Source organism: Dermacentor variabilis, unplaced genomic scaffold (assembly GCF_050947875.1).
Source record: "Dermacentor variabilis isolate Ectoservices unplaced genomic scaffold, ASM5094787v1 scaffold_13, whole genome shotgun sequence".
In the NCBI taxonomy this organism is placed as follows: Eukaryota; Metazoa; Arthropoda; class Arachnida; order Ixodida; family Ixodidae; genus Dermacentor; species Dermacentor variabilis.
Window position 1 is genome coordinate 2,409,049 of NW_027460291.1, and position 17,979 is coordinate 2,427,027.

Below are 17,979 nucleotides of genomic sequence, written 5' to 3' on the forward strand. Positions count from 1 at the left end.
GCATTACGCGTGCGTTCCAGTACCAATTGTGCTACGGTGACGGTGAGCAATCCGTCCACTAACTTAGTTATTTGTGTTTACTACGGCTAGCCCTAGGAGTGTTGGCCAGCGCCACTCAGAGCCAAGGTAGGCTCTGCTCTCCTTAGATCACGTGTTGCATGACGCCATCGGGCTAAAGAGTATTTTACACGTCCGCCCACCATGGTTCTGAGTGGCGCTGGCTAACACCTGCGTAGATCTATTAAACATAAATACCGTAGTGGACGATTTGATATCCGACCCCGTAGCACAATTGGTAGCGCAACGCACGCGTAATGCGCAGCTTTCGGATCCCACCGGCGACCTGTCCGTCCACTGTCTTTTTCTTTGTTATTTTGTACATTCCAATTTCAACCACAGTTTATTTCCCTGATTGTCTGTTGGAGTTGTGTGGTCATATATATATATATATATATATATATATATATATATATATATATATATATATATATATACAAGAAGGTGTCCCAGCTGACTATAGCCAGAGTTTAAAAATATGAGAAGGCCACGACGCTGGATAGAACCAATGTAATGTTGTTTGCCGTCGCTCGGATATAGATTTATTTTCATTCTACTTAATTACATGAAGAGTCCTAATTATTTTTTCAAGTTCTCAAATATTGTAGAATAACTTAAAAGTTTCAATGAGAAAATTGTAGAGCATCATGAAGAACTCCCGCGGCAGGTTTCTGTGGCTCAATACGTGTTACATAAAAGTGTTTGTCCGAGGGTGAACGAAGCCCGCCAATGCACGGAAAATTGCTGCATGACTGGCTTCCCTAGGTGTGTGTATATATATATATATATATACACACACCTGGGGGAGCCAGTCATGCGGCAATTTTCCGTGCATTTGCGGGCTTCGTTCACGCTCGGAAACACACACACACACACACACACACACACATATATATATATATATGTATATATATATATATATATATATATATATATATATATATTAAACCATCCAAATTGGATTTCGGATGGTTTGACGTGTGTTTCATGTATTAAAAATGCAATTTTCGTAAGTGTGCTCCGTTTCTTCAACTATATATATATATATATATATATATATATATATATATATATATATATATATATATATATATATATATATATATATATATATATTGTTTAGGTCCTATTATGGTAACTTTGACCGCTAATATCCGTCTTGCAAAGCTGCCGACGAATCATCATTTCTTTTCTCCTGGCCTGAGTTTACTTATTTACTTACACGCCCCAGCTGAATGCGCAGGGATGTCGTATTGCGCTCAAATATCAGTGCACACAAGGAGCAGGGAATGACACTGAAAATAATAATTCATTTATTTGCCTGCGGTCGTCCTGTGCGAGGCAGCAGCAAACATGAGCGGAATAAGCATCAATTCTCGTCTGCGCGAATCGTCTATTATATGCGAGTTGTAGCGAAGGACATGCAGAACGTTTCGTAACCTCACAGCGAAGCATAAGTAACGTGGCGACCCCTTTGACTTAAGTCGGCAAACTTTATCAAACAAGTAGCGTTATCACTTCCCTCGATCTGCTGGCGTTTCCATTCAACAAGCGGATTTTCTTTACCAAATTATGCAAGGCGGGTTCGCATTCTCTGCTCGCGCATGCAACCTGCTCAGCCTTGCGCTATAAACGCAACGCGCGCACTGAACAGTCGCCCGTCACCTCTCGCAGCAAGCGAACGCGTGTGCAATCGGCGGGCGCGTAAAGAAAGCAATGAAAAATAATTACGGCCAATTTCGTTTCCCTTTCGAAAGGACACGCGTCTGAGGACAGCGCTCCGTAGGCCGCGTGTCCTTTGGCACTGGGAATTCTCAGGCGTGCAACCACTTTGCGATTCGCTTCTGCCTCCAGCGATAGGTGAGCGGTCGCACAATGTGAGCCCCCTCTTTCTTTCTTATTCGATTTGCCGAATGAGCAATCCTCAAGGCTCCACAGCCTTTCGCTATCCTGGCCGCCGCTCTCCTAACACCGCGTCCAAATACTCCCCTGCGTTATTGGATTCCTTAGTGCATTTGCCGAGCTTTGCTCGTCTTTATTTGCGCAGAAGTGCGCTCGATCACGCGGAGTGTATCGTAACGTCGATCAGCGACACAAAACACACCTTGGGGACAGGAATTGGTCATATCTTTCTTACTTTGTTTTTGTATGGCCTGGGCTTCAAACCTTGAGTCAAAACGTGCTGATAGGAGGGTCAGTAAACGCGCATTCATGGGGAGCGACAAAGAATGTGGTAGCAGTGTTTTCAAGAAGAAACCACGCTTCTGTTCAAGCAAACGGCGTCTGTGGGACTTTTTTACTGCGCATTGCTGGAGATGGCTCCACGTCGTAAACGCTGCGGGATGGGGGGCGGCGGGACTGTGTGTGGAGTCGCTAGTGTTCTCGAATGAACTGTCCATCACGAGAAGGCGGAATTATTTCTAGACAGATTTATGTGGCACTGCAGGGAAAGCTGAACTTGAGCGCGTGTCTCGCAATACGCAAGATGTTCCGTCTGACAGAGCTCTTTGTTTCATGGAACAGATAGTGCCAGCAGCGTATAGCTTTCCATAAGTTTCGCATTCGCCCGAACGCGGGTAGGAAAAGCAGAAAATGAGTCAGATTTAACACTCAGTGGTGCATTTTGCCTCATTTTGGTGTTACAATTAAGTCTTTTTTTTTTCCTGAGCGTAAATTTACGCCGATGATAATGTGGGATTCTTTGTGTCAGCGACCCTCTTACACTCGTGCGTACTTTGGCTCCATAGCATTCAGTACGTTCAGTGGCACAGAAACGCGCAGAAACGCGCCGTATATTTCTTGACACTCTTTTATTCCCATTACCCTTCCCCCGAGCAGTACTGTTAAGGTGACCTCCTAAGCGAGAGACAGTTACGGTACTGCACTTATCTCTTCTTTTCTCATTCAAAAATCACTTACTACTACGCGCCGTACCAGCAGTTCTACCGTTAGAATATAGAAGACGGGCTAAGGGCGCCAAATTCACAAAGCTTTCGGTTCGCAAGTGCCCTCTGCTATTGGTCAGCCGTCTTCGCTAATGTCCGGCATCAGGACTGGCACGAATGTGCTCTTGGGGACAACGGTAGCGTCAGAGCTTTTTGCGAATACATGGCCTGGAGCCGTTCTGTAAGCAATCTTTACCTATGTATTTATTTCATAGCATCTGTCGTGGGATACATATAGCGTCGACAATGATGATGAGGCCTTATGACAAATAATGACGAAACCCAAAAACCAATAATAAAAGAAAAACGAATAATTAGAAGCATGGCTTCAGGTGGCCGTATTTTCGAGCGATTATTTTTGACTTGTATTTTTTATGCCTTTATCACTAGTGTACATTAAGCGTTCTTACACATACCTCCGAAAAAGTTTTCTCTCAACCGTATTTATTGCGATATGTCCTCGCAGCCCAGACAAGTTGCTCATAAAGTATGCGAACCTATCGCTCTGACACAACGGCTGCCATAAGCAACTACAGCATCTACGTGAAAAGGCTTGCGTTTTTTGAAATACAATATATAAGTAAAAGAATTGTGTAGTGTGCTGCAAAACAAAGCACGAAAGTTAAAATATGAGCCTAGTTTTTCTGGCATTTGTCGTGTTGTGATTGCTCTAGACTGTATATAGGCCATCATTCCGTCCTTTTGAAGGACTTCCTTCGTATGAGACAATTTATTGCGACGTGATTACTATTTTGTTTGTTTAATGTGCTGCGCATACCTTCACATGAAACCTGAAAGGGCTGTGTAATTTACCATTTTAAGTTAGGTGTATTCTCTCGCGGCGAGAGCCAACTGATGGCAGTCGGAAGTTTCTTTTCGTAGCAGTTACTGTTGTAGTTATTTTACTGCAAAAAAATGTCGTCTTCAGAGGTGTTTTGAACCATTTCTAAAGAACTAGTGTGGTTGGCCTGGCCGGCGTGCCATGACGGAAATGGCCGCTGAAAAGAGAGAGTTCTTCGCGTGCACCGCGTCGCTTCGACCGATTCCCACAGAACCTGGATTCTGTGATTTTTTTGTTTTGATAGAGAATGCAACCATTCCGAATCAGTATACAGATTATGCTAACAAAAATAACTATCATGACTTGTAGAAAGGTGAATGTGTGTGCTTTCTTTAAAGTTTCAGTTGATATTGTGCTACTGTATATCCACTCTTTTTCATCGTTCCCTAGTTTTTATTTTCTTTACTTTCTTGTGTCATTTACCCTTATGCAGACATGTTATAATATACAGGGCCGCGATTTTGTAGCGACGAACTTTCGATGCTATTTCTCTTGCGACTTTTCGGTCTTCGTCAGAACAACGCTTAGCCCGCATTATAAATGGGATCAGCAAGCCGTGAACGGTGGTGAGAGGGGCATGGAGAGAGGCACCGCTAGAAAATCGCCGATGTCTTAAGGCCAAGATAAATCAACTATAGGTAAACCCAAGGTTAACGTTGCATGGGTATTTTGGTAACATGTATAAATTGTACCGATTTGCTCACCCCTGGATGGCGGACGAGTTATAAGCATTCGGCAACTTTGACCAAATCGGTTGTGCCCAACTGCAGCTGCTGCGGCGGTTGCAGCAACGCCCTGCGTTCCAGTGTGCACGCCACCGAAGGGCTTCCCGCGACAGAGGGCGGCACCGGGCCTCGCACTTGCCCCGCGTCGTCACGAGTCGCGCTGGCCTGCGTTTCGAGTCACGCTCGCTGGAGGCCGCTTGGGAGCGAAGACCACCTTGACCAAGAAAAGCGCTTTCCGCATCTGCAGGAAAGAAGGGCGCCGCGCTTTTAAAAGCGCCGCCGCAGACGCCGCGACACCCCACTTGAACGGAGAGACCATCCCACCACGAAGGAAACGCCGGGGCCGATGCCCGCGCGCCGCGGCATCTTGTCGTCGTCGATCCACGATGCGGTGTCCTAAGCGCGCCCGTCAGAACCGGGGCGATGCCGCCACTCCGGTCGTCGTCGCTTTCTTGCTTTTGTCCGTCTTCGCGGGCTCCGGTGGTGTGTGTGACGCGTCTCCTCCGCCACCCACGACGCCTCAGGCGATCGCTGGCGACAGTGGCGCTGTGACTGAGGCCAAGCCGCGTGAGGCCTCACAGGACCGCGGCAGTGCCGCCTACGATGTCCAGGCCGACTGGGAAGTGCTCGAGCGCAAGCTCTCGAGCCTCGCCAACGGGGCGCTGGACCAGCTGTTGCCGGAGTTGACGACGCTGGTAGCCGGACTCGACCTGAACACGGACTGCTTTCTCTCCCTATTGCGAGTCATCGGAGGATTGCGCAAGCTCAATCTGGAAAGCATAAGAAGTAAGTGCGATTCTGCGAACTGAAAGGGTCGGACTGCATTTGGCGCAGCCAAGGTGGCCATGTAGTTGCGCGGGCTTCGATGTACAATCTTCTAGAAAGTTTTTCTAGAACGCTGTACTTCGAAAAAAAAGAAAGATAAGAAAACGTAACGCTGGTCGCACGGCAATCAGCGTCGAGCCGCAACTTCTTGCATACTTGATGCTCGCGTTGCATCTTGCGAGAAGTTCTAAAGTATGCTGTAGTGCCGGTGACTGCAAATTTGTGCCCTTTTGTGGTGATTCTCTTAAGCACTTCAAGAATGAGTGTAAAATTGTGTTGTCGCAGGATGTCAAAGGGGATGTATTTCTTACCAAAAAATGCTTGAGCTGAATTTGATTGATTGTCACGGCATTCATCCGAACGGTGGCTTGCGGTAGGTGCGGTTTAACAAGGCAAGGAAGAAGAGTAAAAGTGATAATAATTCCTGTCTCTGACTTGCCCTCGATAGGATGATGGAACTTTCTTGAACCGCATATGCCTTCCACGTTAACAACGTCACTTGTAGTCATTTCCATTCATGCCTAACCAAGCCAACTTCAGTCGAACCCAGGAATATGTAATCGAAAACAGTACACGTATACCACCTGATTGACACGCGAACTGCCGGCATTACTTCGGACAGTGCAATGCAGATAACTTTTTTACGGGAATGCATTATTTGCAGCGCCAAAGATCATTATCTTAATATGTAATAATCAGAGAGTAGCGATATAATTAGGTACATTTTAAATAAAATTTCGGGTAATCAGATCATATTCTTGTTAGAATCACGAGACTGATACCGGCTAGTTGTCTAGGCATGATCATATCCTTTTTCTATTACCCATTTCCCTTATCCCCAGTGTAGGGCAGAAAACCGGGCGCTTGTCTGGTGAACTCCATGCCTTTCCGCTCATTGCTCCCTCTTGCGCTCTTGAGACTGCCATCAGTTACGAAATATTTTTATTTCAGAAATTTCGTGGGTTCTATGCCTTGTACACGAAAAACAGGCATGACACACACACACACACACACACACACACACACACACACACACACACACACACACACACACACACACACACACACACACACACACATATATATATATATATATATATATATATATATATATATATATATATACTGACAACAGTTAGTGAGGGAGGCATGTATTTGGACGATTGAAGTATCGGCAATTATTGTGTTGCTGACTTCTTTAAAACCAAAATAAAAAATTCTACATTTATAAATCTAAGCTAACCGGAGCTGATATGCAAAACTTTCTGGTCACAAACCACGTTTCGAAAAGAAGCCTAAGCAGTCAACGTAAAAAAAGGAAGGCACAATATGACACGTTCTGCCGCTTCTGCAGTCAAACACACGTCAATCAACCAAGTCAATTTAACAGCAAATAATGAAATAAAGGCACACACACGAGGTCATGCTTTGCGTTGATGCATTAGATACAATATCACTCTCAGTAGAGAAGGTTATTATTACTTTTAGAGGAGATCCCAGTAGCGAAATGTCACCGCATGGTTGAAGCCATGCTGGTAAAACCATCAGGCCTTCTAGCTACAAATCGCAAACCTAGCTGAGTGACCCAGTACAATCAAATTCCTTCAGCATGTAGGTGGAAGGTCTAGTCTTTTGTATCTCTCAAATGCTCAGACTCTTACTACCACTCCTACATATACGGAAAAAGAAAGTAATATTTCAAGATCAATACAAAGTGATATTTCCTGTTCCATAGTCGTTGACGGCGCACTGTGCCTTTGTTTTGCAGCCAGTAAGCTAGTTAGAACATTCATCTGTACTGTGTAATGTTGAGAGAACAAGCAACATGATTAAAAAATTTGGCAGTACGACAGAAACATATATTTCCCAAACGTCCAGTGGCGTTGCGTGTCGGGTGGCGCAGTCTATCAGGATACGGGGTTATAAGGCTGTCTTTGACCACGTGTTGAATCTTGCGCAGAAGGTGGGTATCGTGAGCAGGGGGGTACTGCTCGTCGACACCGACCTGAACTTCTTCTTTACTCAAGTTCTCCACAGGCGCGTTTTTAGTAGGGACTGCCGCCTTATCTGCAACCTGGTTATGTTAGTCCCGTCACAGGTTGCTGCTCCACATGAAAGAAGACAAACGAACCGGATGTAGAGGGATTCACAAAGCCGTGAGTAGCATGGCCCAGGCCAGAAGAGACTGTGCGCTATACACACGGGCGACACATCTGTGGAAACGCTCATTCCGAGTAGCATCCACCGCGGCTTGCGAAAAAACAAAAATGAGCCGAGTGTCCCGCAGCATGCGCAGGAGGAGACCGACGACACACGCCCTGTTCCGAAAGCTGTGTCCGTCCCCAGAGACGAAGCCTGGTGTTTTTATTTCGGAGCAGCAACGCCCTCTCCATTACAGCACGAAGACCATCCCATAGCTCGAGCCGTGCGTCGCGGCGCAAATAAAACTCATAAGAGACAACGGGCAAGATAAGTAATGGTTCAAGAGGGAAAACTCATGTTACATCAATAACTGTGCTCCTAAATGACTGATATGCGTACTATACGCGGTTTCCGGAAGGTCAAGGGCTCTTTTAAATGTGTGACAACTTCTCCACCAAGTCAAATTTTGTAAAACATGATTTCGTTCGGTTAAAGAAAGGTAGAATAAATTAAACGCGCCGCCTTAAGCGCGCAGCTGCAACGTTGAGACAAACTGTGGACAAATGCTTAAATACAAAAAGCTAAGCAGGGCTCAGATGCAACTTCTACGGAGCTACGTAGGAAATGCCGTAGAAAGTTCGTGCAGTTATCACCTTATTGTGGCGACAACTGATCCGAAGTGTCCTGCTTGGTTCGATAAACTTCGTCCTCGGCCGTAACCCTGTGAAATTCAGTTGCATGAGGTTTCATAGTGAGAAATCAGGGTGTGGACGCTGCGTACGGGGAAGCAACGTGAGCGTTTTCACGCACGAAGACCTCTTGTGCAGTTTCAGGAGTCGTGTCGCCTGACCAAAATTATACCACCGTTTGCTATTGTCTGCATGACATGCAAACTTTCTGTTCCTCTCTTGAATGAAAGAATGATTTCCACAAGTAGAGAGGGGTGGGGTTGGGGGGCATATATTATGGTAGTAAGAACTAAAGACACTTAAGAGAAGCTGTGCCCTTTCAGGCACACTTTGCATGTGTACAGTGTGGTGCTGGAGCAACAACGGTAAACCATGACGCACGACCATACGGAAAAGCCTGTGGCCTTCCACATTAACACTTTCCGCCTGGCTAAACGGGAGCAAGTGCAAAGCAGGAAATTACCGCATTACAGTACGGCTCAGACCGCGTAAACGGGACACGCTAAAACTCTCCTTAGTACCTCCAGGCACAGCTTTCCTGACACGAGCGATAAGTGCCTTCCGCACTTAGGCGCACGAACGCTCTGACGACTTGCGTGTATTCTAGCCTGAGCGTGTTGGAACAACCAAGAGACGGCCTCGCATGCACTCCCGAGCGACAGACCGACAGCCGCCACTTCATACGACACTACGGCTACGACCTCGGATTGGTCACGTGACGTTCATGCTACCTCGAATCGAGTGTGACCAAAGGTTGAACGCGTACGGTCCGAGCAGACGGAGGCTGTGCAAGGAAAGAGATGGGACGGTGCGTTCCTTCGCTACATCTCCGTCAGCTCGCCCTTTACTTACGTGCAATGTCACACCGACTACCCCAAGAAGTTTTTTTTTTGGTATAAAACACAACTGGTGCTCTTTGTGTACATAGCTTAGTTTTTTGCTAAGCTTACGTTCTGCAGTAAATTTTGCTATTAAAGTAGTATTCCGTTCAGAGCGACACTGCCTCCCACTACGTATAAAAGCGTATAGATGTAGCAACGCATCGAGCTACAATTCAGGCGGTTGTAACCGTTCACGCCGAGCCCAAACTCGTGAAAGTGATTTCAACAGCTATAATTTTAGTCGACAAGTAGGCTGAAATTAACGATGCAAAGTCGGTTCACGCGCTGCTTCCATGGTAAACCCGTAGTGGTTGCTTAGTGGCTATCAAGTTCGGCTGCTAAGCCCGGCTCGCACGATCAAATTCCGGTCACGGCGGCCGCAGTTCGATGGGGGCAAAATGCGAGAACACCCGTGTGCTTAAATTTAGAAGCTTGTTAAACAATCCCAGGTGGTCCAAATTATTCTCAAGTCCCCCGCTACGGCGTACTTAATAATCAGGTCGTGGTTCTGGCATGTAAAATCCCATAATTTTTTCCAGGTGAATACCAGGAAGAGTCATATAACCTTAATCCTGTCACTATTTGCAAAACTTTATTCATTCATTTTTGGTTGTCTATAAGGGCTTGATTGTTCACTAAAAACACCGCACGCGCTTCTACAGATGTGGACATCACATATGAAATCCTCACAGCTTTGTCTTATTGACATCTCTCTTCCTCAGCCCGTGCTTTTAGTTTCCTCTGGATTTGCACTATTCCTAAAACACCTTATCATTAATATTGCTTACATGTAGCATGCGCAACGTTACTTGCAAGTGCAAGCGATCTCACCTTCGATTTGTCTTTCACCGCTCGCGTGGAGAAGTTTCCCCGTGCGGCGAAGCGGGGGGGTGGGGGGGGGTTAAGATAGACCTGGAGTCTTTTTCCAACCCCTACGTAATTGGACCTCTACTGCTGCGCCTGGGACACAGGGCTAACCGAGCCAGATAAGTGTTCGAAAACTTTTCGGAAGGTGTGCTCAGTATTCAGAAACGATTGCGGGGGGTGCAGCATTATTATTGCCCAGGAAACAAGCGAAGCTGCTGACGTGCGCGTCTTGCAAGTTGCGGTTCATGACCGGCTTCGCGACTTACGCGATGGCACTGGACACGTTGCGGGAATGGAGAAGAGCTTGCCGCGAGGTTCGTAGATCATAAGGTTGTACTGCTCGCACGATCTTCACATTGCTACTGCTACTTCATTGTAATTAATGGTAGGTGCCCACGATCGCTTATTGGCCACGTTTTTGTGTCGACAAAGCCAAACAGACCTGGTCCTTAATGTCGCCATCTTTGATCTGCTTCATGGACGCAAGCGGTGGAAAATTAACGGGCTTCGAACAGCCGAAGAGACATCGCCGTGACAGCACACTGTCTGCCGTGGATGTTTGCGCGTAGAACACACCAATCTCCGATGCGACGTCGCTCACGCTCGACACTTCGAACGAGCTGTTGAGGAAGGAGTCGACCGAGTAGACTCATTTTTCTCTTTCTTTCTTTTTTTTTCTGGTCCTAGTTCTGGCAGGAACGGCTGGGCGAGTTTTTCAATCTTCCTACATTCCGATGTTCTTAGTATTGTGATTTTTGATATATTGAGGACGAAAAAGAAGCCAGCCTAGAATTAATTAAAACGAAAGAGCAACATCCACATGAAACTTCCGTTAACACAATGACCACCGGTATGTAAACCTTGTTGCAGGGTTCCATTTCAGTGGTTAGCGCGTCCATCCTACAGCTACACCTGTGCACCACAGACCCGACTTTGACTCCGAGTAACAGCTTTAACGCACGCTTTTTTTTTGGACGCATCTCTCCTCAAGAATTGATTGAAATTTATGGATTCTTTTATTCAATGTAGCCTTTCGTTGAATTGCGGACTTCCCTTCTGGAATGGGATTTCATGATATGGCCAGGAAAGTGATGTTAGTTGCTTCGAGTTTCAAATATCACGTTACGAAAATCCTGCGAGCCTTAATGCGTCTGCGGCAAAAACAAGTTTGCTCACTCACTCCCCGCTATAAAATGCAAGCTGGTCAGAAAGCGCGGAGTCAACCGTCACCTGGGCTTCGAAAAAAGTTGTTGCCCTTCCTGCTCCAGATAACCCTTGGTCTGTACGCGCACACTGTTGCATGTGGTACGAATGCGCTGTCAAACAACGGGCAGTACCAGAGATCCATGCAGTTGACAACGCTTCGCGCAGGAGTATTCTATTGGCAACGGAGCAGCAATGCTCGCGCACACCGACGACTCTCGACACATAATGGGGCATGTTCTCGAAGAGAGGCACTCACGCCTGTTACACACCACGCAGCAGTGGGGTGGACACCACCAATAGGTCGATCTGGTTCACGTTCACAGAAAAGAGGGAAGGGTCTACCGGCTCCGAACTTGCGTCGCCCCACTGCCTGCGAACTTGTGCCATGGCTTTCAATCTGACGGAATGCGTTCGGCCCGTTCCGTTTCCTCCTTTCCTATATTGCCCGGTTCTTCCAGCGGCCGCTTATTCGCCCCGGCGGAGGAGGGCGTACTTTTCCAGGCTGTTCTTCCCAACCCACTCTGCACGCACGATGCCCAACACACCAGCTCGCCAGGTTCACTCACTACGGTGTGCGTTTCGCCCTGACCTCAAGCCAATCGGGCCGCGTTCATTTATAGGCCGGTTTCTCCTGGCATATCGGAATAGCAAGAAGGAGTCGCGGAGGGGGGGAGGGGGAGGGGAGGAAGGCTAATACATAAAGAAACAAAAAGCAGTCCACCCGTGCAGATCGACATCTACGCGCACAAACGGGTCCCATAGAAAACAAATATGCCAAAATAAAACTGGGTCGGGCGCCTCAGATCGTCGCGGGGCTTCTCTCCCAGAATCCTTTTTTTTTCCTCTCCCTGGTAACATCCTGCGCCGGACTATGTATGCGGACGCATCGAGAATCTCTATATATAGCAGTCGGCGCGGTTATCTCTTTTAGCCGCTCGAGGGGGAGGGCACTTTCGCTTTTCTTGCACTGCTTCCCGTATAAGGGTCCCTGCTACGGGGCACTCTTTGCTGCAGCAAACGCGTGTATTCTCATGGTGCGGCAACGACTTTCTTCATCGAACACGCTCGCAGACACCCAGTGGCTTCGGCTTCCTCCAGATATTGTTTCGTCCAGAGGCAGGCAGAGAGAGAGCGGTGTTTTGCCCTTTCTGGCCGCCCGAGAATATGAAAGCAAGGAAGTTGCTTGGAAGAAGTCGCTCTTTCTCCCCACCGTTCCTTCCTTCCTTTTCGACGCGACGAGCCGTCCCCGCGCCTTCCTTCCTTCATACCTGCAGTACAAGTGTGGGATGGCTTCGGTGCCGCTCGGCGAATGCCAGAGATTCAGCATACACGGTAAATGGAAGACGAAAAGAAAAGTGAACCAGAGTGATGATCGTGAGCATGATAATAAACAAGTAAAAAAAAACGATTAAAGGTATCGGAGTACTTAATACTACAGGAAATATGCACTCGGCAGTGACCGCACAGCTGTCTGTTTCTGACTCCTCAATCAGTGCGCGGTGCAATATAAAACACGGCGTAACTGCTGCTGGATATTTGAGGAAGGAACAATGGCATCCTGCTTGCAGCCGGATAGTTATTACTGCAACCTGAAGACGACAGAGCTTGGCTTCCTTTTTGCGATCATGCGGCTTGTCGGGCGCCCGCACTGCGCTGATGTCGGCGTGACGTTCTGCGCATAATCGTGTGACTGGACATCACCCAGGCGAAGCAAGATGGAACCTCTGGAGTGAAACAGCGCTGTTACTGTATAGTTTCTTTTCCTAGCGTTGATAACGGCCCATTTTGTGGCTCGTACATTCGTAGGGCTGTGCCAATTAGGGGGGAGAGGTTGTCAACGAACGTGTCCAGCATTGGGATTTTGTATCGGCGAGGCTACAATGTTTCCCATATAGTAAAAAAATAGTAATAATAGAGTATAAATAATTTCCAACGCGCATTTTCTGATACACTCCGCAGGCATACTTACGGAGCGTTTCAGCCGGCTTGTCAAAATTCTGCTGAGATAACTAAGCGATTTCATCAAGATCGCTTTTACCACGATGGCAGACGTTTTAAATTTAGTGGATATAGCAGATACGTTGTACTATAAGCTAGACAACCCCCTAGTCTGTGACAATATCATCATCATCATCAGCCTGGTTACGCCCACTGCAGGGCAAAGGCCTCTCCCATACTTCTCCAACTACCCCGGTCATGTACTAATTGTGGCCATGCTGTCCCTGCAAACTTCTTAATCTCATCCGCCCACCTAACGTTCCGCCGCCCTCTGCTACGCTTGCCTTTCCTTGGAATCCATTCCGTAACTCTTAATGACCATTGGTTATCTTCCCTCCTCTTTACGTGTCCTGCCCATGCCCCCATTTCTTTTTCTTGATTTCAACTAAGATATCATTAACTCGCGTTTGTTCCCTCACCCAATCTGCTCTTTTCTTATCCCTTAACGTTACACCTATCATTCTTCTTTCCATAGCTCGTTGCGTCGTCCTCAAATTAAGTAGAACCCTTTTCGTAAGCCTCCAGGTTTCTGCCCCGTACGTGAGTACTGGTAAGACACAGCTATTATACACTTTTCTCTAGTGGGATAATGGCAACCTGCTGTTCGTGATCTGAGAATGCCTGCCAAACGCAGCTTAGCCCATTCTTATTCTTCTGACTATTTCAGTCTCATGTTCCGGATTCGCAGTCACTACCTGTCCTAAGTAGATGTATTCCCTTACCACTTCCAGTATCTGGCTACCTATCGTAAACTGCTGCTCCCTTCCGAGACTGTTAAACATTACTTTAGTTTTCTGCAGATTAATTTTTAGACCCACCCTTCGGCTTTGCCTCTCCAGGTCACTGAGCATGCATTGCAGTTCGTCCCCTCAGTTGCTAAGCAAAGAAATATCATCAGCGAATCGCAGGTTACTAAGATATTCTCCATTAACTCTTATCCCCAATTCTTCGCAATCCAGGTCTCTGAATACCTCCTGTAAACATGCTGTGACAATATATCGTGGCGCAAAGTGAGGCTTCGCCATAGCGCGCAGTGTCTCTCTCTCTCTCCTGCTGCTGCAGTGACTGAGCGTCCAATCGCGAGTCGTGCGCCGTTCCACATCCGACTGGGCGAGCAAGAGACGGTTGCTTCATTTTACGCCGCACTTGGACGTCACACGGGGGGTGTCGATGTGATTTTGCGCTTCAAGCAGTCAAGCAAGAAGTTTCTAATCAAGAACGTTGTGAGTTACTTTAAAGAGCACTCCCTTGCACTTTTCATTTCAGACAAAGAAGGTGGATTTGCGGTTTTGCCAAATTTTTTGTTCGTCACGAAAGCTACACACTGCCGTCGATTCTGTCTCTCCACCCGTGAATGCAATTTCGTTGCCCAAAGTTAAATCCGAAGCAAAAAAGCTGTGCAGCGCGTTGGGTTTCGAAGAACTTTCCAAAGCAGTCGATAATTGCAAGAAACTTCGCCATGGCATGTTTTTCACAGGCAAGACACATAAAATTGACGACCCCTTGCGGGTTATGTAACAGAAAGAGGGACGTGGCAGAAATCTGTGGCATTGTTTTCACAAGAGGAATTGAACTTGCTTAGTGTTGACGACCCTAGTTTAATAAAATAACTCGGACGCTTAGTGACAAGCTTCCTCAAAGAGAATAACAAGGGCTTACAAGCTTTTTCAGTAGACATAAAAGATTTCATTTTTCTTTACCGCACGACAAGTTGTTGCAGTGTGTTGAGGACGCCATTGATTCCTTTGGTGCAATAGCTTTCCAGAATCGCACTGGTGTTCATAAAAGCAGCCTCACTGAACTTTTATCGTTATACCTAAAATCGACATTTCCTTCTTTTAATGAGCGGACCTACATTCAAAGCAGTGGTTTGCGCATTGGCTCATGCCTGGCCCCTGTCCTAAGTGATATCTACCTTGCTCATCATGACCGGCTGCTATTGAGCATGCTAGATAAACGGAGTGTCGTCAAAATATGCCGTTTTATAGATGATTTTTTGGTCTTTGTTGATCGCGACAGCGCTGCTTTCCACCCACATCAGACGAAACTGTGCAAACTTATAACAGTTGCTTTCATCCGCTCGTGTCCACCCATGAGATGCCCACTGACAACAGCTTACAATATTTAGACCTCAATTTACTTCTTTCACGTGACCATGTATGCTGGATGTACGAACCAAGAAGCGGGAAACCTCTTTTATCATTTAACTCCGCCCATTCTAAGCTGGTCAAGCGAAGCCTCACTAATCTTTGCCTTAGAAATGCCCTCAGGAAATCTTGTCATGATGCCGTGCTGCGTAGCTTTGCAGGTCAAGTTGATCGGCTTTTGTGTGCGGGGTACCCGGCCACACTACTGTCGGCCATAGGTGATAAGCTATTAAAGCAACTAAAGAAGGACAGTGACACGGAAGCCCAACAGAGAAATAATGATCACAAGAGGCCGATAGTCATGCCTTATTTGTATAGTGTCTGTCACAGATAAAAGATTGGCCGCAAGGGTATCGTGGAAGTAGTGTTTTCTGCGCCGATTACGCTACGCAGGCTCTGTACTGTCGTAAGTGCGTTCCATCCGCGCACTACTGTCTGTTCGACTATGCGCAAGAAGCGTTTTCAGTCTTGCGTTGTTGGAGTTTATTCAATTCCACTATGATGCGGTAAGAGATTTATAGGTCAAACTGGTTGCTGCCCTAATGAAAATCTAAAAGAACATGATTGCAATGTGCACCGGGCTATACAGGGACACTTAGGAACTCACTGTCGCGACTATGGGGGTAAACCGAATTTTTATCGGTGTGAAGTGCTAAAAAAGCAGCAATCACAACTTACGCGGGAGATCATTGAAGCTGATCTCATAGTAAGGGCTGTCAGCACGTGCGTTGCGTGCCATCTTTGTGCGTATCTCGACAGGAACCAAGATTTCGTGATCAGTTGAACCTTGCATAACAGAATTGCGCGTTCTGCGACTCGTGATGGTGTAGCCTTCTATCGGTGTGATGTTTTGTGAAGCATTGTGGCGACTTGTCCTGATGCTTTCTTGCAGGTATACATTTCGTGCAGCTTGCCAATAAAGCAGTTGGAAGTCAGCGCTATCTGGCCAGCTCAGCTTGTTTGTTCCTTTGTATGTTCCGCTGTACCATTGCTAGAATGGTATTCTTTTTTTAATTCGTACCGTAACAAAAAAAAGATATTTACTCGAGTAACCTTACTACGGGTGAATTGTCTGCTGGGTAGGACCTCATTCCTGAAAAAAAAAATAGTTGACTACTTAAACTGAATACAATAACCTTCTTAGTATTTTACGGCACATTTATGTGAGAAAGCTGGAGCGAATCCTCACAAAAGTCCGGTTACATCTTTGTACGTTTCAAAATTTCCATGTAGACCAAGATAATTTATGTGAAATTATTCATTAAACTTACATTATTAGCAGTCGGGCTCGGCATATGCGTGGCTCGCGTTGCAGTGGCCCGTGGCTTGGCGGCGTAAAATGTGTGCTTCGCCACATCATGCGACAAAGTCTCTCTGCTCGAGGTGCGGGAGTCGCAGCGGGTCCAAATGGGGAATAGAATGAGAGCAAGGACAGGAAAGGCTCAACCAGACGAACACCCGGTTTGCTACCCTACATTGTGGTTTAGGGGTTTCCTCGAAGTGGCAATCGAAATAATGTCGTGGGAACTAGGAAGTGCGAAGGCAGCTTAATTTTACGCCATGATTCCGCGTCACGGAAGCCACAGGAGCACAACTGCCTACCATCCGCAGACGAATGGTCTCACGGAGCGCCTGAACAAGACCCTCGCCGACATGCTAGCAATGTACGTCGACTTCGAGCACAAGATGTGGGACGCGGTCCTGCCGTATGTAACCTTCGCTTACAACAAGGCGGTGCAAGAAACACAGATCACGCCGTTTAAGCTGGTTTACGGCAGGAACCCGACGACGACGCTCGACGCCATGCTGCCCCACGTCACTGACACAGAGAATCTTGACGTCGGCACCTATCTACAGCGCGCCGAAGAAGCCCGACAGCTCGCCCGCCTGCGGATCGAGAACCAACAGAGGACCGACAGCCAACACTACAACCTCCGACGACGCTTTGTCGAGTACGAGCCCGGCGACCGTGTTTGGGTTTGGACCCCGATACGCCGACGAGGACTGAGTGAGAAACTATTGCGCCGCTATTTCGGACCCTACAAGGTCATTCGACGTATTGGCGCACTGGACTATGAGGTCGTGCCAGACGGAATTTCGCATTCACAGCGGCGCCGCGCACGATCTGAAGTGGTCCACGTGGTTCGTCTGAAACCCTTTTACGGATGCTGACGAACTTCCTTATTTAGTTGTTTTCTTTGCTACGGGTATTTTGCTTTATTACTTTCGTTTGTATGCAGCATCGGGTCGATGCTTTTTAAGAGGGGGGTATTGACATGTCTACTTATGTTTATCGGGTGACCATGTATCGCCGCCTAACAAATGTAATCGCACAGCGCGGGACGCGCCTGCACGTATCCGAAGTTTCTGGAAAGTTATCGATGCTTCTACCCGGCTGTCTGTTGTCGCCGGACCTTGTGTTATCTGATTTCATCGCGTGACGCGAATGGCGTAGAACTTTCTGAAAGGCACGCGGTTCAGAACGATTAGTCTGGAACGTTCGACGGCTGTTGTATAAAAGCCGACGCGCTTGACCCGCTGGTCAGATTTCCGACGATCGCCGACCGTGTTTGTCGCTATCGTTGTGTATAAATGTAGGCTGTTTTTGTGGGTACAGGTGAGCCCAATAAAAGTTAGTTTTGTATTTCACCGTATT

The 17,979-nt window shown here is 47.1% G+C and overlaps 1 protein-coding gene across 3 annotated transcripts in view; it reads left to right on the forward strand.

Annotated features, from left to right (window-relative positions):
- The window catches only part of LOC142566836 (nose resistant to fluoxetine protein 6-like), a 231,487-nt gene that overhangs the window by 16,804 nt on the left and 196,704 nt on the right, over positions 1-17,979 (forward strand). Inside the window, exon 1 of one of the 3 annotated variants that reach the window (XM_075677735.1) lies at positions 4,785-5,354. The exons of 1 other annotated variant lie outside the window; for it this stretch is intronic. In XM_075677735.1, the coding sequence (XP_075533850.1) occupies positions 4,955-5,354 (400 nt within the window). In that variant the 5' untranslated portion in view covers positions 4,785-4,954. Of the gene's footprint in view, positions 1-4,784; positions 5,355-17,979 lie in introns of those variants that run through there. One more of the 3 variants, XM_075677734.1, reaches the window with a different exon arrangement.